Source organism: Perca fluviatilis, chromosome 16, assembly GCF_010015445.1.
Source record: "Perca fluviatilis chromosome 16, GENO_Pfluv_1.0, whole genome shotgun sequence".
Lineage (NCBI taxonomy): Eukaryota > Metazoa > Chordata > Actinopteri > Perciformes > Percidae > Perca > Perca fluviatilis.
In genome coordinates this window covers 826,556-845,890 of record NC_053127.1, presented here as the reverse complement: position 1 = coordinate 845,890, position 19,335 = coordinate 826,556, and the positions used below count along the sequence as shown (strand labels likewise).

Sequence of the window (19,335 nt, the reverse complement as noted above, 5' to 3'; positions counted from 1 at the left end):
CGTCACAGTCCGAAATGAGCTGGCTAACCACAACCGTTAGCTCGTAGCGTTAGCATTAGCATGCTAGCGCTAATGCTAACGCTAGCATGCTACGTCGTTCTCAATAGCAAAGCACTGCTACAACACACACAAGTTCACCATAATCTACAAAAGAACTACTTACATGTGCACCCTCATTTAGAAGTCTCCCAGCTAATCCTGCCTTGTAACTGTACAAAGTTGGAGAAACAGCCTTTCTTTTACTGTCTCTAGAGTTAGCTAGCTGACATGCTCTACATCTGAGCTACTGAGCATGTGCGAGTGCAATCAAAGATAGTAGTGAAGAAGTAGTGAAAAGAGGTCTCACTCTGTAGCAAAAAAAAAAACCCCCGAAAAAAGAGGATCTGCAGCAGTGAGAGAGAGCTGTGCAGTACAACAAAAATATGGTGTTTTTTGAAAATTAAACCATGTAAACCTATTCTGGTACAACCTTAAAATACAGTTATGAACCTGAAAATGAGCATAATATGGGCGTTAAAGAAGTCTTGCACAATCATTGGTTCAAAAACTAATTTATGGTGAAATACCTTTGAAACGTTACTTTAGATCACCCACACACAAGCTACCCATAGTTTCACTGGGTCATCGTTCTTATAATCATTAAATATTGTAGTACAAAATAGGTGATACATGTTTCATTATGGTACTACAAGTAAATACATCCCTGTAAAAGTACTGCAGTAGTAGAGAGAATACTACAGACACAGTGGAATCATTGAATGTATTGATGAAAAACAATACAGTGTGATCACAACATAGGTTTATTTGAATCAAAGCAAAATAATTAGCTACAAAATAGAAAAGAAAAGACAGTACTGTAAAACATCAAATGCAGTATTCCTCAACTTGCTTGTACTGTTAAAAGCAAAACAAAGGAGTGATTACTGTACTTCTACATCTTCATCAACTCTGTCTTGTGGATTTGGCCACAGGTTCTCATCTACATTACAACTAGCCAAACATCTTGGAAAAAACCTTCGGGCATGGTGAACAATGTGGTACGAGTGTATATGTATATGTATGTGTATATATACAGTATATGTATATAAAGTATATATCTCAATCATCAGTAACGAGTTGGCAGAATTGGACAAGCAGTTCCAAGGGCCTGCATCCATACAGTGCAGTACTGTAAATACTGTAGTCTTAAAGGTGGTACATGGGAGCATAGAAACAGTGTCTGATGAACAGTAGTATATTACAGTAAAGAATGATGATGAAATATTACATCCATAGATACTGTATTCTGCTCCACGCTAACTGGTGACAATAAATCTCGTTATCTTGAAACTTTCATGATCTAAACATGGAATATTGTTTGTTTGTTTTCATACAACTACTCATTAAGAGTAATGCAACATTTACTTATCATTATGAGTAGTTGTATGGATTGACAGTTAGATGATTGTAATGAAATGAATAGACAATCATCTGAACTGTAATATGTGAATTACTTTTTGAAATAGTAGTACTTTGATGTTAAGTTGTGTCATATTGAACAGATGATCTTTGTTAAATGAACATATGATCTTTGGTTTATGTGTATCGTATCCAAGCAATTGAAACAAGTGTTAGAGATTTGAAAAATGTGTATTTTGATCATTGGTTGTGAGTTTTGTGTCTAGAGTTTTGAAAAGATTACGTCAAGGTTCTGAAATTAGTGCCAAAGTGATTGTAAAAAACTGTAACTTTATGTGTGACCTTCTACTGTGTGTGTGCGTGTGTGTGTGTGTGTGTGTGTGTGTGTGTGTGTGTGTGTGTGTCTGTGTGTGTGTGTGTGTGTGTGTCGGAGGTTATGGATGAACTTTTGTGCGCATCATTATTCCCAATAATAGGCTTCAGCAGCGCTTCATTGTGTGTGTGTGTTTGTGTGTGTCACCTCGGTAAAGTATACATTATCATTATTATATACTTCTTCCAGGTGTAAGGCGGTGATTGACAGCCGAGGACAGCGAATCAGCTGCAGCCATTTTGTGGTGGAGGGCGGTTTCATCGGGGCAGACCGGAAGAGGGAGGCCACACCCACCAGGTCAGCAACCAATCAGCTATCGCCCCAAAAGATTTACATTAGAAACCACTTACCTAACTACATGCATCTAAACCAACAAAAAATAAAAAAAAAAAAAAAAAAAAAATCAACTGTTTAACATCTACCATACATCAGACTGTTTAGTGACATCATAACATCTACCATCAGACTGTTTAGTGACATCATAACATCTACCATCAGACTGTTTAGTGACATCATAACATCTACCATCAGACTGTTTAGTGACATCATAACATCTACCATCAGACTGTTTAGTGACATCATAACATCTACTATCAGACTGTTTAGTGACATCATAACATCCACCATCAGACTGTTTAGTGACATGATAACATTCATGCAGCATAAATATGTAATATAACCTGTCTTCCTGTCTGTCTGTCTGCCTGTCTTCCTGTCTGTCTGCCTGTCTCCCTCACTCCCTGTCTCCCTTGTCTGCCGGTCTGTCTCCCTCCCTCCCTGTCTCCCTTGTATGTCTGTCTGCCTGTCTGTCTGTCTCCAGGTATCTCTCCAGAGCTGTGTTGATAACTGACCGCTCCATTCTGCCCAGTGACTCAGACCAACAGGTAAATCATCTTAATACCACATCTGAATTAGTTAGTTTACCAGGTAACCTTCACCTTCAGTTCCCTCCCAGTTCCCTCCCAGTTCCCTCCCAGTGCTGTAAGTTAGTCGAGGGTCTAATGGAAACATTATTCAGACTCGTAAGGTCAGAGGGTCACTATGTCCTTCAGCCCCAATGCATTGTGGGATTTTAATGAATATCAGAGAAGTGACGAAAAAGAAAAAGATCCAAAAGAAAGTCAGAGACCAACTTTCAAATAAAAGTATGAGAGTCACTTACTGAAGAAAATCATCCCCAAATTCATCTGTCTGAACATGCACGCATACACACACACGCACACACACACACACACACACACACACACACAAACAAACACGCACAGACACACACACACACACACACTCCTCACTAATTAGGTGAGGTTAAATATTGAAGTATTGAATTAAATTTGGTTAGAGAATTATGTTTCATAGATCTTCTACTGTGTGTGTGTCTGTGTGTGTCTGTGTGCGGTGTGTGTGTGCGGTTATATGTGTGTGTGTGTGTGTGTGTGGTTCTGTGTGTGGTTGTGTGTGTGTGTGTGTGTGCGGTTGTGTGTGTGTGTGTGTGTTAGCCTGCAGTGTTCAGTAATAAGATGAAACTCTCATTAAAGACTTTCTGTCTGTCTGTCTGTCTGTCTGTCTGTCTGTCTGTCTCTCTCTGTCTGTCTGGCTGTCTGTCTCTCTCTGGCTGTCTGTCTGTCTGTCTGGTGTCAGGTCTCCATGGTAACGGTTCCTCCAATAGAGCTCAACAGTCCCGCCCTTCGTCCCGCCCCCTCGTCTGAGAGACCTTGGGTTCCAACGCAGTTCATCTCCAACGAGCCTACTGTCACTGAGTGCGCTAAGGCCGGACCAAACCATTTCATGCAGATACAGGGGGGTGGTCGGTCAATATGGATGTTTACTTTTTGGTCAATGGGGATATTTAACTTTTAATGCCAAAAACAAGTAAAAACAAAGAGATCATTAATTGTATTATTATATTTGAAATATTTATACTGAATGATGATGGTTTAATAATTTTATATTAGTCTTTACCTATTTTCTGGGGCCCCTGTCAGTTATGGGCCCTTGAAATTGTCCTAACTCCCCCCCCCCCTATAGAGCTCAACAGTCCCCCCCTCCTCTGAGAGACCTTGGGTTCATTCCTCACATTGACGTCTGTAAAAATCCGTCCATAAAGAGATTTAGACCGTTAGCATTAGGCTAACCAGACGCTACGTGACTCATATGAATACAACGTAGAGAGAAAAACGAACAGAAAATCTAAAAAAGTCAAAGGTACAAGACTGTGTACATATCGTCATTTCAGAGGGAAGGAATTACTCATCCCATAAACCACCGTGGACCACTGAATAAAGGAAGCTACGTTAGTTTAGCTAACAGCTAATTCGGCTAACCGCTAGCTGATACAGCATGTAATAACTTTAAAAGACCCTCAAAATAAAACCTGAAAATAACTGTTAACATATTTAACGGCTGTTAGATCAGCTGTAGCCTGCTTTCTCCAGTGTTTAGTTTGACTCAACGTTATTTTAGACTGAATCAAGCTATCAGCTATCAGTTAGCCGAATTAGCTGTTAGCTAAACTAACGTTAGCTTCCCGGTGGCGGAGGCTAACGGCAGAAGCGTGGAACAGTTCATGATTCGTGCAGTGTCGTAAATCATTGTGACGGATCGTGCAGGCAGCTCCCCCCCCCTCTCCTCCTCACCAGCATGAGTTCCACCAATCAGAGGCATCACTGTGGGATTGTTCAGGATTGTGGGTAATGAAGTACTTATCCAAGACAACGCGAATAAAAGACGTTTATCTCAAAACAAGGTTGGTGTCCCATATATATATATATATATATATATATATTTATTTATTTAGTAGGGGTGGTACGGTTCACAAAACCCACGGTTCGGTTCGTATCATGGTTTTAGGGTCACGGTTTTCGGTTCTGTACGGTTCTTGTTATTTTTTCTTTAATCTTTAACACTCCAGAAATATACTTCAGCATATGATAAATAGCTTAATTATCCACTATGTAGGACACAGTATTAAAACATAGTTCTATCTTGTAATCATGCACAAACGGATTTTGACTTTAAGCCCATTATTGGGACTATCTCTGAGGAAAGCTAGGTGAGATTTTAGTACAGCGAGAGGGAAGACAATAATGATTTCAACAAGCTTTTCATTTATTTGGCAAAAAATGAGTGTGTATCGCCATTTACAGGAACATATATGCCTTTTTTAGCACATGAAGATTGAAATATTACACAATAATAATTGAAATAACTTGCATTTATCAAACTAACAACTTCAGTGTAGCTCTTAAAAAATACAGGTGACGTGACCTGCAGCACTCCACCGTTGAGGAGCGGTCATCTCGGCTCGCCGCCTCTCAAAATGTGACGAAAATCTTTTAAACTGACCTTTGTAGATCTGAAATGAAGACAGATTCAGCAACTGCACGGTCTATTTCTCTCTTCAAATGTTTTCAGAAACACGTTTTGGTGAACTATTTTAGTAAAATATGAGATCGTTTTCACAACGAGACGCCATTAGAGTCTGTTTTGAAATTCGAGAGCAGCCAGACCCACGTTCGTCCAATCAGCTGCCATGTGTTGCGTTTTTCACGCTCAACCCGCTCGTCATTTCCGGTAAGTGTTTTAACATAGGTGTTGAAAGAGGGCACAACGGCAGTAAGTGGTTAGTGCACATTAGAAGTGTATTGACGAACCACGCTATGCACACACACTCCGAACCGAGACAAGCCAACCGTACGGTTCGGATGTTTTTTCATGAACCGTACCACCCCTAATATTTAGTTAGTTAGTTAGTTAGTTAGTTAGTTAGTTAGTTTGTTTGTTAGTTAGTTAGTTAGTTAGTTATGTTTTATTTCTGTGTCATGCCAAACATTACAGGACACCACAACTTTACTTATTTAACAAACATCTTCCTGTCGCATATACAAATTATTCAGAGAAATACATGAATACAAATATATACATAAACACACATAAATATATATACACATACACACACACCACACACAAACAACAAATTCTCATCTACAATTCATCTCGATAAAGAGCTTTTTTCCTCTTCTCCCAAGCTTTATCTTGATAATTGGCTAATTTATATGTTTCATATGTGAACAGCCATCTCAGTCTTTGAGCATCATCCATATTTACCAAATCAATCTCTGCTTTTATCCTACGAAACAAAAAATCACGCTGTTCACAATAAAAAGGACAATAGAAAACAAAATGGAAATCATTTTCTATATCATTCAAACAACACATGGGACAGATCCGTTTCTCCTCTTCTACATTAACATATCGTCCTGTTTCAATAGTCAAAGGCAAAACACCAGATCTCACTTGAGCACATAAAGATCTTTGCCTTTTTGACAAATTATATACAACATAATTCTCAGTATATATATATATATATATATATATATTATATATATATATATATATATACTCAGCATAAGTGAATACACCCATGCTAAAGCTGACTAAAACGAAATTGATCTTAATGCCTTAATTGAAAAAATGTCTAAAAATCCAACCTTTAATTTTCTTTGTGAATGAATAATGTATCGTAAATAAATAAATGTTCTTCCTTAAAATACAGTGGGCAGAAGTCAGTCCACCCCTATGTTAGATTCCCATAGAGGCAGACAGATGTTTATTATAAAGGCCAGTTATTTCATGGATCCAGGATACTATGCATCCTGATAAAGTTCCCTTGGCCTTTGGGATTAAAATAGCCCCCCACATCATCACATACCCTTCACCATACCCCCCATCATCACATACCCTTCACCATACCCCCCCATCATCACATACCCTTCACCATACCCCCACATCATCACATACCCTTCACCATACCCCCACATCATCACATACCCTTCACCATACCCCCACATCATCACATACCCTTCACCATACCCCCCATCATCACATACCCTTCACCATACCCCCACATCATCACATACCCTTCACCATACCCCCCACATCATCACATACCCTTCACCATACCCCCCATCATCATCACATACCCTTCACCAAACCCCCCATCATCACATACCCTTCACCATACCCCCATCATCACATGCCCTTCACCATACCCCCACATCTTCACATACCCTTCACCATACCCCCACATCATCACATACCCTTCACCATACCCCCCATCATCACATACCCTTCACCATACCCCCACATCATCACATACCTTCACCATACCCCCACATCATCACATACCTCCACCATACCCCCACACATCATCACATACCCTTCACCATACCCCCCATCATCACATACCCTTCACCATACCCCCCATCATCACATGCCCTTCACCATACCCCCACATCATCACATACCTTTACCGTGACTCCCCATCATCACATACCCTTCACCATACCCCCCATCATCACATACCCTTCACCATACCCCCACATCATCACATACCCTTCACCATACCCCCACATCATCACATACCCTTCACCATACCCCCACATCATCACATACCCTTCCACCATACCCCCTATCATCACATACCCTTCACCATACCCCTACACACCACATACCCTTTAACGTGACCCCCACACATCATCATCACATACCCTTCACCATACCCCCACATCATCACATACCCTTCACCATACCCCCCATCATCACATACCCTTCACCATACCCCCACATCATCACATACCCTTCACCATACCCCCACATCATCACATACCCTTCACCATACCCCCCACATCATCACATACCCTTTACCACTCCCCCACATCATCACATACCCTTCACCATCCCCCACATCATCACATACCCCTTCACCATACCCCCTACATCATCACATACCCTTTTACTGCACTCCACATCATCACATACCCTTCACCATACCCCTACATCATCACATACCCTTTACTGCATTCCCCACATCATCACATACCCTTTTCCCTCGTACCCCCACATCATCACATACCCTTCACCATACCCCCTACATCATCACATACCCCTTTAACGTACCCCCACATCATCACATACCCGTCACCATACCCACACATCATCACATACCCTTCACCATACCGCCCCATCATCACATACCCTTCACCATACCCCCCATCATCACATACCCTAACCGACTTCACATCATCACATACCCTTCACCATACCCCCACATCATCACATACCCTTTACCATACCCCCACATCATCACATACCCTTCACCATACCCCCACATCATCACATACCCTTCACCATACCCCCCCATCATCACATACCCTTCACCATACCCCCACATCATCACATACGCTTCACCCTTCACCCCACATCAGATTGGCCTGGGGTACTTTCTTTAATCATCTCTCAATGCAAATCAAACCAGCTGTTAGACTAACTGAAATACAACCATGCCAATCTGCTGTTATTTGAAGCGTCCTTTGGGAGTGCGCTGTTCCGTTTGTTTCCGAGCCCAAACACACAGCAAAACGCTAAAATGTCTTGCCGGAAAACAGACCAATCTGTAAACACTGAGTTGTCACATCGGTTCTGCAGTCGGCTGAAAAACAGACACTTTGCTTCATTCATCACCGGCCAAAATAGCCCCATAAGTTTTCAATGTTAAACCAGCCTAAATTAATATTTACCGGGGTTGTCAAATTATATCAATGATTAAACTATACTGTATTTATATATATATATATATATTATATATTGCCTTTGATCTCGTTGTACATGTGTATAGTGACAAAAGACAGCAATCTAAATAAATATCTCTCTCTCTCTCTCTCTCTCTCTCTCTCTCACGAACTTCTAAAATAAAAAAAAAATAAATAAAAAAGGGGTGTTCTAAAACGTTTGACCGGTAGTGTATATATATATAAACTACAAGTCTTAGGCACATTTGACCAATATACAGCACCCACTGCAGTGTTTCAGTCATTAAGTGTAATTATTTCAACTAATGTTAGCTAACACGCTAGCTAGCTAGCTAGCTAGCTCTCAATCATAACATGATGTCGTAACTTTCACCACTGCTCATTTCATAAAGGGCCCCGGCAACAAAACGTGTCTTTGTTTACGTTGTATAATGTGCTGATGGATTGCATTTGATTTTGCCATTTTGTCTGCGATCTGACACGATTCTGGGAAAAGGATAGCTCGCTAGTGCACTAACGTTAGCTACGCTAGCTAACACCGGCAGTCAGAAACAAACATCTATGATCCAATGTATTTTTTGATAATCTACACGTTTTCTTGCCATGGCCTTTCTAAAATAAGATGTGGCAAAATATACTATAATCTGTTCAAGGAGTTGATAAGCAGACAGCAAAGCTCGCTAGTTGGGAATTTGTAGCTAACGTTACTTCCCTGCCAGAGCTGTGTACTAATTTAGCGGTGTTTAGCTAACATAGCGTTAGCAATATATCTTGTGTAGAATACAGGACCGGCAGGGCAGAGGGAAGTGTCAGGGAGCAGAGTATAGGTTTGTCTGTCTTGTGGTTTGTGCATCCAGTTGAACAACAACTATCTGACCTTATAGGCTACCGTGTGGTAAAAGCTGAGCCGACTCATTCATGGACAGTGGAGGGCAGCTTTTTTTTGCCCTTCAGGTGGGCGTTCCCACAGTGCTGTGACAGCATGAAAACTATCAACTAAGAGCTGGTGCAAGGCAAACCTGAGCCAGTTCTATAAGGGTTGGTAGAATAATTTGTCGACTATGAAGAGAAGCAAAGATGAGAAGGAGTGCCGTGTCTTAAGCTATACACCCTCCCCCGCTGGACTAGGCGAACGCTGCAACTCTTCACTCCCTGACTATAAGCTTTATCAAAGAGGAGAGTTTTAAGTTTACTCTTAAATGTGGTGATGGTGTCTGCTGGTTCCCATTCTACTTTTACAGACTCTAGGAATCACAAATAACTCTGCATTCTGGGAGCGCAGTGCTCTAGTGCAGTGTTTCTCAAACGGGGGTACATGTACCCCTAGGGGTACTTTGGAGGACAGCAGTGGGTACGTGAGATATTTAACAAAATGTTTAATAGTTACGAGGCTGTTGTCCAGAAAATGTTTTCTCTTCATGTCGAATTTTTTATTCCTACCAAAAATGTGACATTTGTGTCGCCTTCTTGGACCTTATCTTGCCTTCCTTCCTATACTGTCGCTTTTTTCTTCTTATGTCACTGTTTTTGAAGTTTTTCATACTATTTTGACCTATTCTTGCCTTACTTCCTTCCTTCTTTCTACCATTTTTTTCCAAGTTTTTGTCCTTTTTACAGTCTTTTTCTGATTAGCATTTAAATGTGGTTTTTTTTATTACAAGGCTGTTTAGTAAATCTATTGCTGTACTGTCCCTGTTTATATACACTTTTTTTTTACAGGGTACTTGGCTTAAAGAAACAATTCAAAAGGGGTACATTATTGAAAAAAGTTTGAGAACCACTGCTCTAGTGGGACAATAAGGTACTAAGAGCTCTTCTAGATATGATGGTGCTTGACCATTTAGAGCTTTGTAGGTCAGGAGAAGGATTTTAAATTCAATCCTAGATTTTACAGGAAGCCAATGCAGAGCAGCTAATACAGGAGAAATATGGTCTTTTTTCTTAGTTCTTGTCAGAATACGCGCTGCAGCATTCTGGATCAGCTGGAGAGTCTTAAGGGACTTACTTGAGCAACCTGATAGTAGGGAATTACAATAGTCCAGCCTGGAAGTAACAAATGAATGGACTAGTTTTTCAGCATTGTTTTGAGACAGGATGGGCCTGATTGTGGCAATGTTACAAAGATAGATACATAGACTGATAGACAGATAGATAGATAGATAGATAGATAGATTTGTATTGATCCCAAACGAATGGGAAATTTCAAGTGTTGCAGCAGCAAAATATCAGACACACAGCGCACATACAGAATATACATGAAATTCTAGGATACAATGTACATGAAATAATAGGATAGAATATAAGAACAAATATTTAAAATATATACAAGTTGGGAATAAAATGAAAATGTACAACTGATTATTGCTTATTAATAAATATGCAGATAAACCTGTTGTGCAAGGTGCACTTAGTGCAGTTGTGATTTCTCTGGGTCTTTTAAAAAACACAAAAAAAAAGAAAAAAAAATTTTTTTTGTGTCTGATAAAATTTTTGTGTAGTGGACCGGTAGTTGGGGGGGGTGCCCGTTGTTGAAGAAGGTGGGCTGGGTGGGGTGTTGTGGTGGTGTGATAGTTTTTTTTGTTTTTTTTTTTTTATTTTATTTTTTGTTAAATTTTTTTTTCTCTCTAAAACTCTAAAACCTCTTCCCTTTAATCCTAAAAGCTGCCCCCCCCCTCTCCTCTTTTTTTTTTTTATTTTTTTAAATTATTAAAATGTTTTTTTTGATTTTTTTTTTTTTTTTTTTTTTTTTTTTTTTTTTTTTTTTTTTTTTAATTTATAATATAATAAAATAAAAAAATATAATAAAAAAAAAAAAAAAAAAACCTCTCTTCTCTTCTTTTTCATTTATATTTTATATATATTAACTAATTCTCTACCACATAAAAACCATAACATCCCCTCCCCCCCTCCCCATACCCTATACAAAAACCCTACAATCCCTCCACCCCCCCCCCCCCCCCCCTCCTCCCACCTTTCCCCCCCCCCCCCCAACCAAACCCAAAAAAAAAACAAAAATACAACAAGATTAAATATATAAAATAATTAAAATAATACTATTATAATAAAAATAAAAAAAAAACAAAAAAAAAACCATAAAAAAAAAAAAAATAAAAACAAAAAAAAAAAAAAAAATAATATTGAAAAAAAATTTTTTTTGTCTTTTCTTTTCTGTTCTTGCTCGTACTATTTTTTTTGCCCCCACCCGCAGTTTTTCTGATTAAAAATAAATCTCTCTCCACTCATCACATCCCTGAACTGAAACATAATAAAACAAATACCTTTAATATTTTTATAAAAATTTTACTATTTTTATTAAAAAATAACAAAAAAAAAATTAAAAAATATTAAAAAAAAAAAAATAAAAAAAAATTAAATAAAAAAATAACCAAAACAAAAAAAAAAAAAAAAAAAAAAAAAAAAAAAACAAATAAAAAAAATTAAAAAAAAAAAAAATAAAAAAAAATTTTTTAAAATTTTTTATAATAAAAATATTAAAAAATAATAAAAATAAAAAAAAAAAAAACCTATTTACAGAGGGGGTGTGTGACTCTCCGAGGGAGGTGTTGTAGAGTTTAATGACCACAGGCAGGAAAGATCTCCTGTGGCGCTCTGTGGTGCATCTGGGTGAGAGGAGTCTTCTGCTGAAGGTGCTCCTCTGCTGGGCCAGTGTGTCGTAGAGAGGGGGGGAGACAGCACTGGCCACAACAGACCGATAGAACATCCTCAGCATCGTCCGGCAGATGTTAAAGGACCTCAGCCTCCTCAGGAAAAAGAGTCGACTTTGGCCCTTTTTGTAGACAGCCTCGGCGTGTCTAGTCCAGTCCAGCTTATTATTTAAGTACACCCCCAGATACTTGTACTCCTCAACAGTGTCCACAGGGACCCCCTGGATGGAAACAAAGGTCCCAGATGATTTCGCCCTCCTCAGATCCACTACGAGCTCCTTCGTTTTTGTCATGTTGAGCTGCAGATGGTTCAGCTCACTCCAAGTGACAAAGTTGTCAACAACAGTCCTGTATTCATTCTCATCACCCTTTTCTATGCAGCCAACTATTGCTGAGTCATCAGAAAACTTCTGAAGGTGGCAGGACTCAGTGCAATAGTTGAAGTCTGAGGTGAAGAGGGTGAAGAGGAAGGGAGAGAGGACAGTCCCCTGTGGAGCCCCAGTGTTGCTGACCACCCTGTCAGACACACAGTTCTTACTGTGGTCTGCCCGTCAGGTAATCAACAATCCAGGACACGATGGGGGCCTCCACCTGCATCGCAGTCATCTTCTCACCCAGTAGAGTCGGACGGATGGTGTTGAAAGCACTGGAGAAGTCAAAGAACATGACAAAAGGAGATAAATAACTATTTTTCTATCTATTGGAGAAAAGTAGGGCTGCACATAGCTACAGATTATTTTCATTGTGGATTAATGTGTGGATTATCATCTGGATGAATGGATTATTTGTTTAGTCTCTAAATGGTGAAATATGAGGATCAGTGTTTCCCAAAAAGCCCAAGATGATGTCATCAAATGTCTTGTTTTTTCCACAACTCAAATTTATTCAGTTTAATGTCACAGAGGAGAGAAAAAACTAGAAAATATTCATATTTAACAAGCTTACATCACACAAGTTTACCTGTTTTTACAAAAGAAATGACTCAAACTGATTAATAGATTATCATAGTTATTATAATCCATTAATATTTGCAGCTCTAGAGCAATGTCTAAATAAACGGTCTCTGATTTTGCAGAACAAGCAGCACAGCAGAAGGCTGAAGTGGACAAGCTGAAGACTGAAGTGGACAAGCAGAAGACTGAAGTGGACAAGCTGAAGACTGAAGTGGACAAGCAGAAGCAACAACAGCTAGGTATTGTTCTCTGATCATTTTTCTTTCTGCCGGCTGCTTCTGCTGCTGAGAGATTTACAGCGAGACATTTCATCTTTACTAAATAAAATCATGGTGGCCAAACATTTCCAACTTCTGGTAAATTTGAAGGACAAAACACAACATTTCACAAATGTTGTCTCTCTCTCTGTCTCTCTCTGTGTCTCTCTCTCTCTGTCTGTCTCTCTCTCTCTCTGTCTCTCTCTCTCTGTGTGTCTCTCTCTTTCTGTCTCTCTCTCTCTGTCTCTCTCTGTGTCTCTCTCTCTCTCTGTCTCTCTCTCTCTCTCTGTGTCTCTCTCTCTCTCTCTCTCTGTGTGTCTCTCTCTTTCTGTCTCTCTCTCTCTCTCTGTGTCTCTCTCTTTCTGTCTCTCTGTCTCTCTCTTCTCTCTCTCTCTCTCTCTCTCTGTCTGTCCCTCTGTCTCTCTCTCTCTCTCTCTCTCTCTCTCAGTCCGACAGGTTGCATTCTCAGCCTCTCTGTCTGGAGGCGAATCAGTTACTTTTGGACCCTTTTCCTCGGACACTACCCTGATCTACAAATACGTTCGCACCAACATCGGAAATGCCTACAACCCAACCACAGGTAGCTCTGATATTCTAACAATACATGTTAGGGATGCCCTGATATCAACATATTGACTGATTACCAATATTTAGGGATGTTGATATGGTCTGTATGAATCAAATTTCTATGATACGTTGTATGCACCGAAAAACAAGGCTAAACACTGAATTTGTAAAAGTAATGCATTTTGTTTTTGCAAAACATCATGTAAATAAACAGTGTTTATTTCAACCAAACCAGATGTTGGAACAGTGGAAAGACGAACAAAGACTCTTAAAGGGATATTTCACCATTGGAAAGATGAATATATCTTTAAATTGGGTCCCTTATGTAGTAGAAATGTGAAATTGTTTTAGAAGTTGGTGGCTTCTAGGCCAAGAAAAGCCAGAAAATGTGTTTTTGGCTCCTGTGGCTGAAAGACACCAAATCCCAGAATGCACTTGCTTCGCTGCTTTATAATCTACTCCCAAGCCAGACAAACAAACAGACAGACAGTCAGTCATCTCAACTCAAGTGTGTTTTATTGTCATTTCAACCATATACACGAAACGTTTCACTGTGGCTCAAGTGGTGTTACACATTTAAAATATATAAAAACCACATTATATAAAAACGACATATGAAACAGGCTACATTTAGACTACACACTTTATATGCTCCGTAAAGTTCAGCTAACGCATACTAGCATTAGCGCTTGGTGTAAACACCGAGTATAAACACAGCTGTGAATTAGTGTGGGATGGAGAATGGTCGGCATCTAACAGTCACAAACTCCACCAGCAGTTAGCAGTTAGTTGGATCCAAGCCCCCCATTTCTGCCCCAGTCTGTGTTAACACAGCCCACCTCCACTAGTCTTACCCAGAGACAGAGCAGCAGGCCTGGTAGCTCAGTAGTTCAGCCATGTTTCCACGACAACAAAAACACAGCAGTCTCTGAACTTGTTGGGAGTTTCCTTGAAGGTGGATGTAGTCCAGTTTGTTGTCTAATGAGCGGACACTTGCAAGCAGGATGAATGGGACAGGTGGCCGGCTAGCGTTAGCTTTGCACCGAGCTCACCTCGAACTCCTGCACAACGATGTCGAGGTCCCTTTCCCCGGCTAGCGCCATCGAACGACACCGCAGGCTGAGGTGCTGGTCCCTGTAGCAGGCTGAGGTGCTGGTCTCCGTAGCAGGCTGAGGTGCTGGTCTCCGTAGCAGGCTGAGGTGCTGGTCTCCGTAGCAGGCTGAGGTGCTGGTCTCCGTAGCAGACTGAGGTGCTGGTCTCTGTAGCAGGCGAAGCTCGAGTAGTGTGTCGAGTATTCCATCTGTAATAAGGGCTACGTTCAGGCTGCAGGCAAAAGTGGCCCAAATCCAATTTTTTTGGGGTCAAGTGACCAGGTCAGACTTCTTCAGAAGTAGTGTGAACACTTAAATCTAGCCCAGATCAGATTTTTTCAAATCAGATTCAGCCTCTGGGCAAAAAATCTTCTGATCACGCAAAAATCGTCTTTTTCCGTCATCGGAAGATTTTTTCCAGACCCACAATCCAAAGATCTCTGGTCTCAGGGGGACATGAGGGAGGGAAGCACGGGCATTCAAAAATGCTTAATGTTAAATCGGTGAAGTATCCCTTTAAGTAAAAGGTCTATCTCTGTAGGAATCCATCCCATAATGTTGTCAGACACTTAGAATAATAATCTGAGTCTATCAGCAGCAACAACAGAACTTTTAGTGGACTCTAACTGATGCTGAACATTAGTCCTGTCGGCATAAGCAGAGTTTGACATTCGAGCCAGAGGGGGCAAAAAAAAACACAGCACGATCACATATGGACACAACAAAATGCTAAATAAACATGTGTTTATTTTTAAAGCAGATTAACAACTCGCCATTATGACATTATGATGCCCCGACACTTAAATTCAACTAAAATGTAACAATGACCAATCAGTGTTGGACCTCCAGTCTGTTGAGAAGCCTCTCTAGACTCAGAAACCAAGAGCAATCACACCAGCAAACGTTAAGAAAAAAGATCAGTATTTTACCGTAATCCAATGACACGAAAAACAAAAGTAATCTGCAGCGATCAGTAGATCCACCTCGCTGTTTAAACAAGGTGGAATAAAAGGTATAAAAGTCCAAATCTACACATAACACACAATCAATTAGTAAGCTGACAGCAACTGTATATACATGGCATTTAGGCAACCTTTATAGTAACGTTGGCACGGTAACTTGTCTAGACGACTGCTACAGTCATTTTAGGTTTTTGCGTCCTGCTGCTCCCATCGTTAGCCAGGTAATATGTTTTTTACTAAAGCAGCATATGAAATCAGATGTATTACCTACCACCATTTAGTTGTTTTGTGTTATTTAAAATATTTATAAAATATCTGGTCATGCCAGAAGTAATTATTCCACTCATGATGCACACAATGCAATTACCCGCTTCAGCCACCGGGGCAAAACTCCCAGCAAACTCTGCGTATGCCTGTAGGGTTACATTACAGCCTGGTTCTGGTTTAATACTGGACCAGTTTCAGAGATGTGATATATTGTGCATCCCTAATATATTTCACTTCATTTTCCATTTAAAAACGTCCAACAGGTGTGTTCACTGCCCCGGTGAGAGGAGCGTACCACTTTGAGTGGAAGGTCGGTGCACATGGAGATCGCAGCTATCCTGCAGCTGCTTGGTTGTTCAAGAACTCACTGAGGGTTTTCGTGGCATACGAGAAACAGGCGGACGGTTTTATGAGTTCTTCTAATGGCGTTACACTGCTGCTGGAGGTGGGAGACAGAGTGTCTGTGCGTCTGTGGGTATGGTGTAAGGTGTATGACAATGGAAATCACAACACCACCTTCAGTGGCCATCTGCTGTTCCCCATGTAAGACAGAAACAGCAACTCTGTGATAGTCACACAGGTTGTTGTCTTAAACAATTCCAATTTTAAAGTGATTGTTTCTGATTCTTTCTCGTTTCTGTCATTTTATTCAAATAAACATATATCTGAGCAATTACATCTGTGAGCATTTCTTTAATGTGTTTGTTTCAACTCTAACTTATTGAAAGCAGATAATCAAATTCACCATCATAGCAGTATAAAGAAACAGAGAAAGTTAAGCTGTTGTAACATATCAACTCTGTACCATGTCCACATGAGACTCTCTGGACATTGGACGCTTCAGTCTCACTTTCTAACATGAAGACACAACAGGAGATTTATAAACTTAAATAAGTAGTTTTGGTTCCTAAATCTAACCAAACTGGGTCCAATATACAACAGGAGGAAAAAAAACTGTCAAACATTTTTTTTTTTTAAGCTCATACAAGCAATATTTTTGAAAAAAGGTATTTTTTGTTGTTGAAAAAGCAACAGAAAAACTCAAAATGACAAATATGTTGATTGTGTGTGTGTCACTTTGTGTGTGTGTGTTTGTGTGTGTGTATGTGTGTACAAGATTCAGGTTTTAAAATTGTAATCAGTTTTTTGTTCACATGAAATATAATAATTTTAGGAGTTAAAATCTCTGGACCCTTCAAAAAGGGTGCTGCCAGTCACTGGTCCTCACAACGTCATAAAAACGGGTTAACGTGTGTCTGTTTGTGTATGTTTGTCTCTGTGTGTGTGTCTTTGTTTGCGTGCGTGTTTTTGTAACTGTGTGTGATTGTGTGTGTGTCCGTGTGTCTCTGTGCAGTGTTGGGAGTAACACATTACAAAAGTACCACAATTACAGTAATGTATTTCTTTTTGCAGTAACGCAGTAATATAACTCATTACTAGTTAAATTTCGGTAATATTATAACCGTTACAATGTCATTAACATGAGTTACAACGTGAGTTACAATGTGAGTTACAACGTGAGTTACAACGCGAGTTACATCGTGAGTTACAACGTGAGTTACAACGCGAGTTACAACGCGAGTTACATCGTGAGTTACAACGCGAGTTACATCGTGAGTTACAACGTGAGTTACATCGTGAGTTACAACGTGAGTTACAACGTCAGTTACAACGTGAGTTACATCGTGAGTTACAACGCGAGTTACATCGTGAGTTACAACGTGAGTTACAACGCTGAAGTTAGCAACGCGAAGTTACAACGCGAAGTTACATCGCGGAGTTACAACGCGAAGTTACAAGCGTGAGTTACTAACGCGAGTTACAACGCGAAGTTACATCGGAAGCATAACGCTGAAGTTATACCGCGGAGTTACAACGCTGAAGTTACATCGCGGAGTTACAACGCGAGTTACAACGTGAGTTACAACGTGAGTTACAACGCGAGTTACATCGTGAGTTACAACGCGAGTTACATCGTGAGTTACAACGTGAGTTACATCGTGAGTTACAACGTGAGTTACAACGCGAGTTACATCGTGAGTTACAACGTGAGTTACAACGCAAGTTACAACGCACTTTAACGCAAAACATTTCTTCACAGGAAAAACAAAGCCGTGAGTATTACTTGCTGTTGCTGGTTGAGATGACTGCAGAGATACATTTGCGAGCTGACAGCAGTGTGTCCGAGCTGCTGACCTTTATAAACATGTTGGGAACTAATGTTGAGGCTTGCTACATGTAAATATGAGTGCTTTTTATCAGTTGTGGAGAGTAACTCTGCCTGTAGTGGAATGGCTTCGAATGACGAATCACTTTTTACTGTGACCATTTACTGTTCAATATGCTGCAGTTTTACAAACAAGAAAGGGAGCAACTTAAAGGACAATTCTGAGCTTCTTCTACCTTAGTCCCTGTGTGTCAGGACTGGTGCAGGGTCAGCGTGTGGAAGTCCAGCTACTTCCAGAGGAACGTGTAGCTTAGCACCAAGAGACAGTTAGATGTGTTCAGGGCTTGTTGGAACTAACAGTGTTTCCTGTTCAGGGCCAGATGCTTCTATAATCAGGTCAACAAGGTGGTTAACTTAGAGTCTGGATGGAATCAAACTCACAAAAATAAAACTTTTATTGCAGACCAAGGTCCATATAACACACAATACATGCGTATGCATACAAAAACATGTTTCATCCACATTGTTATGGAGAACAGCTACACTACCCATAATTCTAACAAAATACCAACGTCTCTGATTGGTCCAACTTGCTGTTACCCTGGAAACGTTTACCGTACCCGCAAATCCACGAAAGACTAGAGCAAGTTTCTACCATTGAAGTCTGTGATCGCTTTCCAACAGTCTTGTAACTTTACCTTTTCTGCTGTTTTCAAAATGTTTTTTTTGAGCCAAATCAAATGTTTTACTATATATAGTTATACTATATATATCTATATATATATATATATATATATATATGTGTGTATTTCTTACAACGTTCTCAAACTTGTACAGTCTGTGCATCTACCCCTGGTTTCAGCGGGTTTTCCATTTAGCTTTTTAAATATATATAAAATATATGAAAGACATGAAGAAGAGTCGACAACAGTCAGAAAGTCCTGCAGCGTCCTTGAAGAGAAAACTGATGAATCCACCAACAGAAACACAGACTAATGACACACACATTCAGCTGTGTGTGTGTGTGTGTGTGTTGTTTGTGTGTCTG

At 39.9% G+C, this 19,335-nt stretch overlaps 1 protein-coding gene across 1 annotated transcript; it reads left to right on the top strand.

Annotated features, from left to right (window-relative positions):
• The first annotated feature begins 1,032 nt into the window (after positions 1-1,032).
• Positions 1,033-16,796, top strand: LOC120544221. Its single transcript, XM_039777845.1, has 8 exons — positions 1,033-1,037; positions 1,961-2,068; positions 2,592-2,655; positions 3,410-3,538; positions 12,482-12,578; positions 13,099-13,215; positions 13,682-13,813; positions 16,384-16,796. The coding sequence occupies exons 1-8, from the start codon at positions 1,033-1,035 to the stop codon at positions 16,665-16,667; spliced, it is 936 nt and encodes a 311-aa protein (XP_039633779.1). The 3' UTR covers positions 16,668-16,796.
• Positions 16,797-19,335: the final 2,539 nt, after the last annotated feature.